The sequence below is a fragment of the Rhincodon typus genome, chromosome 1 (assembly GCF_021869965.1).
Source record: "Rhincodon typus isolate 14 chromosome 1, sRhiTyp1.1, whole genome shotgun sequence".
NCBI lineage: Eukaryota > Metazoa > Chordata > Chondrichthyes > Orectolobiformes > Rhincodontidae > Rhincodon > Rhincodon typus.
Window position 1 is genome coordinate 69,600,366 of NC_063332.1, and position 7,092 is coordinate 69,607,457.

The 7,092-nt window shown below is 50.6% G+C and overlaps 1 protein-coding gene across 1 annotated transcript in view; it reads left to right on the plus strand.

The window, feature by feature from the left end:
- Positions 1–6,436: 6,436 nt before the first annotated feature.
- The window catches only part of frg1 (FSHD region gene 1), a 21,363-nt gene continuing 20,707 nt past the window's right edge, over positions 6,437–7,092 (plus strand). Inside the window, exon 1 of the mRNA XM_048596114.1 lies at positions 6,437–6,541. Coding sequence (XP_048452071.1) covers positions 6,498–6,541 — 44 coding nt within the window. The 5' untranslated portion in view covers positions 6,437–6,497. The remainder of the gene's footprint in view (positions 6,542–7,092) is intronic.

The following is a 7,092-nucleotide window of genomic DNA, read 5'->3' on the forward strand; positions in this document are numbered from 1 at the left end:
CACAGCAGGCCAAGCAGCATCAGAGGGTCTAGGCCTGAAACGTCAGCCTTCCTGCTCCTCTGATGCTGCTTGGCCTGCTGTGTTCATCCAGCTCTACACCTTGTTATCTCAGATTCTCTCTGCAGTTCCTACTATCCCTGAGTATAAGAGTTGGGACATCATGTTGCAGTTGTACAGGACATTGGTGAGACCACTTTGAAGTACTGTGTACAGTTCCAGTCACCCTGCTATAGAAAGGATGTTAGGTGCAGAAAATATTTACAAGGATGTTACCAGGACTAGAGGGTTTGAGTTATAAAAATAAGCAGGATGTGCTGAGACTTTTTGCACTGGAACATAGGAGGTTGAGGAATGACCTTATAGAGGTTTATAAAATCATGAGGGACATAAATAAAATGAACCGCAAAGGTTTTTTTTGTGGAATAAACTGTCAGAGGATGTGGTGGACGCAGGTACAGTTACAACATTTAAGAGACATTTGGACAGGTACATGAACAGAGACAACAAGGTGCAGGACTGGATGAACACAGCAGGCCAAGCAGCATCATAGGAGCAGAAAGGCTGACGTTTCGGGCCTAAACCCTTCATCAGAAAAGGGGGAGGGGAAGGGGGTTCTGAAATAAATAGGGAGAGTGGGAGGCGGATAGAAGATGGATAGAGGAGAGGATAGGTGGAGAGGAACCAAACAGGTCGAAGAGGCGGGGATAGAGCCAGTAAAGGTGAGTGTAGGTGGGGAGTTAGGGAGGGGATAGGTCAGTGCAGGGAGGATGGACAGGTCAAGGGGGCGGGATGAGGTTAGTAGGTAGGAGATGGGGGTGCGGCTTGAGGTGGGAGGAGGGGATAGGTGGGAGGAAGAACAGGTTAGGGAGGCGGGGACAAGCTGGACTGGTTTTGGGATGCGGTAGGGGGAGGGGAGATTTTGAAGCTTGTGAAATCCTGAAGCAAACCAGGTACTACAGCTCCTGAAGCAAACCAGGTACTACAGCTCCTGAAGCAAACCAGGTACGACAGCCACATCACCTTTCTTAGTACCTGCCTACAGAACCAGATCATCCCCAAAGGACTACAATCCACATTCAAGCCTTCCCAATTTGGCCCCAACCGTGACAATATCTACACTCGTGGCATTGAGATCCTTCAGAAGCGTTTCTCCCTGCGACTCCTGAAACACACACTTGCAGCAATGCGCCGGCATCTCCAGGCACTACAATCAAGCCTACCCCAGCTCAGAGCCTCCCTCTCCTAGACCTGCAAAGGACCTCTCCTGTTTTTTATTCTTCGTAGGATCCACAACCTGAACTCACAATCTACTCAGCTTTATTGGACACTAAAAACCGTAAGTACAGTAAACTTACTGGTGCCTACCACCCAAAACGGGCTTCCTCCACCCCCCAAATCCCCAGCCGTACCCAGGACCTTCCCCACAATGTGCCTGCCGCCATTGGCCATGTGGCCACTGTTGGAGAACCCACAGATGACGTCACATCCGCCACCGCCGGGTTCCCCACTTCCGGGACAGCGAAAGCCATCGCTGCCGATGCCACCGCCTCCATTTCCGAGACCAACACCACCGACACTGAAGTCGCACCAACCGTCACTGCTACTGCCGCCACCTCCCCCGCTCCCCCCACCGCCGACGCCGCTCCGCCCATCACCAACGCGGACGCAACTCCACCCACCGCCGGCGCAACTCCGCCCACCGCTGACGCCGACGCAACTCCGCCCACCGCCAACGCAACTCCGCCCACCGCCAACGCCGACGTCGCTCCGCCCACAGCCGACGTCGCTCCGCCCACAGCTTCCACAGCCAGTAGCTCCAGAGGGTACAATAGCACCCAGCCCTGCCGAGTCTTCACCATTCCCCCAGACCTCCCCCTTACTGAGGACGAACGGTCAGTCCTCAGGAAAGGGCTCACCTTTGTCCCCCTCCACCCACAGATCAACGAATACCGCTCACGCTTGGACATAGAGCAGTTTTTCCACCGCCTCCGCCTCCACGCTTACTTCTTCAACCGCGAGCCTACCCCTCCCTCTACTGACCCCTTCTCCTGCTTCCAACACACCCCCTCCTCCTGGACACCACCCCAAGGCCTCCTACCCTCCCTCGACCTCTTCATCTCCAACTGCCGTCGAGACATCAATCGCCTCAAACTCTCCACCCCTCTCACCCACTCCAACCTCTCCCCCACAGAACGTGCAGGCCTCCGCTCCCTCCGCTCCAATCCCAACCTCACCATAAAACCCGCGGACAAGGGAGGCGCAGTTGTAGTATGGCACACTGACCTCTGCACCGCCGAGGCCAGACGCAAACTCTCCGACACCTCCTCCTACTGCCCCCTTGATCATGACCCCACCCCTGAGCACCAAACCATCATCTCCCAAACCATCCACAACCTCATCACCTCAGGTGACCTCCCACCCACGGCCTCCAACCTCATCGTTCCCCAACCCCGCACTGCCCACTTCTATCTCCTTCCCAAAATCCACAAACCTGAATGCCCTGGTCGACCCATTCTCTCCGCCTGCTCCTGCCCCACCGAACTGATCTCCAACTATCTGGACTCCATTTTCTCGCCCTTGGTCCAGGAACTCCCTACCTATGTCCGTGACACCACCCACACCCTTCACCTCCTCCAGAACTTCCAATTCCCCGGTCCCCAACACCTCATCTTTACCATGGACGTCCAGTCCCTCTACACCTGCATTCCCCATGCAGATGGCCTAAAGGCCCTCCGCTTCTTCCTGTCCCGCAGGCCCGACCAGTCCCCCTCCAATGACACCCTCATCCGCTTAGCCGAACTCGTCCTCACCCTCAACAACTTCTCTTTCAATTCCTCCCACTTCCTACAGACAAAGGGGGTGGCCATGGGTACCCGCATGGGCCCAAGCTACGCCTGCCTCTTTGTAGGTTACGTGGAACAATCCCTCTTCCGTACCTACACTGGCCCTAAATGCCACCTCTTCCTCCGTTACATTGATGACTGTATCGGCACCGCCTCGTGCTCCCACGAGGAGCTCGACAGTTCATCCACTTCACCAACACCTTCCACCCCAACCTTAAGTTTACCTGGACCATCTCTAATACCTCTCTCCCCTTCCTGGACCTCTCTGTCTCCATCCCGGGCAACCACCTAGAAACCGATATTCATTTCAAGCCCACCGACTCCCACAGCTACCTAGAATACTCCTCCTCCCACCCACCTTCCTGCAAAAATGCTATCGCCTATTCCCAATTCCTTTGCCTCCTCCGCATCTGCTCCCAGGATGAGGCATTCCACTCCCGTACATCTCAGTTGTCCTCGTTTTTCAAGGACCGTAACTTCCCCCCCTCAGTGGTCGAGAACGCCCTCAACCGTGTCTCCCACATCTCCCGCAACTCATCCCTCACACCCCGTCCACGCAATAAGAACCAAAAAAGAATCCCCCTCGTCCTCACGTACCACCCCACCAACCTCCGGATCCAACATATCATCCTCCGACACTTCCGCCATCTGCAATCCGACCCCACCACCAAAGACATCTTTCCCTCCCCACCCTTATCTGCTTTCCGGAGGGACCACTCTCTCCGTGACTCCCTTGTCCGCTCCACACTCCCCTCCAGCCCCACCACACCCGGCACTTTTCCCTGCAACTGCAGGAAATGCTACACCTGCCCCCATACCTCCTCCCTCACCCCCATCCCAGGCCCCAAGAAGACTTTCCACATCAAGCAGATGTTCACCTGCACATCTGCCAATGTGGTATACTGCATATGCTGTACCCGGTGTGGCCTCCTCTATATCGGGGAAACCAAGCGGAGGCTCGGGGACCGCTTTGCAGAACACCTACGCTCAGTTCGCAATAAACAACTGCACCTCCCAGTCGCGAACCATTTCAACTCCCCCTCCCATTCCTCAGACGACACGTCCATCCTGGGCCTCTTGCAGTGCCACAACGATGCCACCCGAAGGTTGCAGGAACAGCAACTCATTTTCCGCTTGGGAACCCTGCAGCCCAATGGTATCAATGTGGATTTCACAAGCTTCAAAATCTCCCCTCCTCCTACCGCATCCCAAAACCAGTCCAGCTCGTCCCCGCCTCCCTAACCTGTTCTTCCTCCCACCTATCCCCTCCTCCCACCTCAAGCCACACCCCCATCTCCTACCTACTAACCTCAACCCACCCCCTTGACCTGTCCGTCCTCCCTGGACTGACCTATCCCCTCCCTAACTCCCCACCTACACTCACCTTTACTGGCTCCATCCCCGCCTCTTCGACCTGTTTGGTTCCTCTCCACCTATCCTGTCCTCTATCCATCTTCTATCCGCCTCCCACTCTCCCTATTTATTTCAGAAACCCCTTCCCCTCCCCCTTTTCTGATGAAGGGGTCTAGGCCCGAAACGTCAGCCTTTCTGCTCCTATGATGCTGCTTGGCCTGCTGTGTTCATCCAGCCCTGCACATTGTTGTCTCGGATTCTCCAGCATCTGCAGTTCCTACTATCTCAGGTACATGAACAGGAAAGGTTTAGAGAGATATGGGTCAAACGCAGGCAGGTGAGTTTGGGAAACTTGGTCGGCATGGATGAGTTGGACTGAAGGGTCTGTTTCCGTGCTGTATGACTCTATACGTGGGTGGATATATCACTGTGCAGCATCATGCTATGTCAATGTCAGAACTGTAGCATGCGCTGGCAGCTAATGCAGCAAACACACTGCTTCAAGCAAATGGCTATTTGGGAAAATCAAAGGGGAGCAATCCTTATTGGGGTCAAAGGAGACTACAGTCAGTCAAGAAACTCATCCTTTTCCAGTCCAAGTGGTTAGCCATTGTCAGTCAAGCACTTGGTTTTACCAGAGTCCATGGATCCATGTCCTTTCACTTGACCTGTAGGACTGACTATGACCAGCCCTACAGGTCAAGTTCAACCACTTTAGGGATTACAGGCTCTTGATTCAGATCTGTGTCATGGTAACTTCTAGGAACTTGGTCAAAAAGGTTCAGGAGGTTATCGAGGGGCAGTCCATGGAGTTCTGGCCAAGCAATGGAGATGGGCTTCATTCTCCTGAGTTGCTGAAGTAATGATGACAATGATATAGGGCAATTGGAGATAGTGAGTCAAGATCTCATACTGAATGGAAAGAAAGTGGTGGGGTTGGGGGGGGGTCAGTGTCACACAGGTCATGGCAATTCAGGCAATTGAGGAGGATTAAGGGCCAACACATAGGAATTTCCAAAATCATAGCTTTGGGAGTAAAATAGCAGGGAAGCTAAATAATTGTTTTGTCTATTTTTATGGTGGAACATACAAGAAAAATCCCAGCACTTAGAGATCCAGATGACTAGGGAGAATAAAAGTTGAAGCAATTTAGTATTAGTAAGAAGGTTGCTCTGGAAAAATTAATGGTGCTGAACGTTATTAAATCCCCAGGATCTGGGGGAAGGATGTGGCTGGAGAGATAATCAAGAGCCTCCTAACTGCTGGACAATTGCAATGGACGAGGCTCCTCAAATGCTAACCCCTGGGTCCCCACACCTTACTCACTGCACTCATATTCTGATCACAGACCAACAGTATATAACCTAATCTGAGGGATGTGACTATCCGTGTGAGCAAAATGTTGAGTTAACTTTCCTGCTGATGTGGCGCAATGTTTGCAGCACAGGATCCTGCTCCTCAACTTGGATCCAATGGTTCCTTGAGCCGCAAACACTTACTACAGACATGTTCACTTTGGATCACCCTGGCATCCAACAGCTCCAAGGTGCTGCAGCAGTAACTCATCACCTATCTTGCAATCCTTACTGCATTTAATTTAACTCATTTATTCCTTTCGAATTCCTGATCTTTACTTATTGTGATTATTAAAAAAAATACACCAGTATCAATCTTATACTTAACAATACATTTTCAGAAGAGAGTACAGAAAGACTTAAACACAAACTATTACTTTAAAGATGAGGAATATTCACCAATGAGCTGCTTTTCCTGCACTTGTGTCCTGTTGTGGTCCGTTATCTCTCACTGCGGGTTGCACTGTCAACCTGCACCTTTTATCATTTTCCACTCAGCTCTCACACTAGAGACTTTGTTTCTTCCAGTAAACCTTATTTAAAGCACCTCTACACCAAATTCCCAGACATACTTACTCAGCCTTTGTCTCACTCAGGGTAAGTCTCCACTCACACTGACTGTGTGATGGAAAAAATCCCTTTCTTTTCGATGTTCAGAGCCACTACTTAACTAGTGATCAGCACCTCATTTAGACAAGGGATTTCAAGTGCTTGTCTGATAATTGCCTCTCTGTTGCAGTTGCCTCATTTAATTAAGCTACTTTAACTTTCTTAAAGGCTATTGTCTGAATCAGACTTTATCTTTAAAATTGAATTTAAAAAAGATATTCCAGTCCATTTCCCATTTTGAACCAAATTCCCAGATGTACTCATTTGCTCTTTATTACACTCAACTGAAGGCTCCACACACACACACTTACTGACCATCATCTTTACTGACTTACAGATGAAGGTTGGCCATTGTATGCTGGGAACTAGTTCACTTTGCAGGTGAGATAGAGGTTTCATTTCAGGAATCAGACCATTGAGAGGTACTGAGTCTACACAGGTACTGAGCTAACAAGTTATTTACTTTTCCAGTGTTACAAGTACACTGAAATCCAATGTAAAAGCTCTTTATTTTAAGGTTGTTCTAGTCATGTGAGTCAAATTTTGCATTGAGATACACAGTGTACAAGTTGGTTTTGATGTTTGTTTCTAAGAAATCACTTTTTTGTACGAGATAACTTAGAGTAATTTGCAGCAAAATAAACCACAACTGCAGTTGATGGTCTCCCTTGTTCCTGAGTCAATGTTTTGAGTCCACTATGACCCTTCCTCAGAACTGGTCTCAGCCCAGAACAAAAAAAACTGCAGATGCTGTAGTCCAAAGTAGACAATCTGGATGCTGGAAGCACACAGCAAGCTCGGCAACATCTGGAGGAAATGAGCAGTCAACGTTTCTGTCCACTGGGTGCCGCTATAGTAAGTCCTTTCGTCTGCTGGAGGCGCTCTAACTGTGAGTCCTCCAGTCCACTGTGTGCGGCTTGAACTGTGAGTCC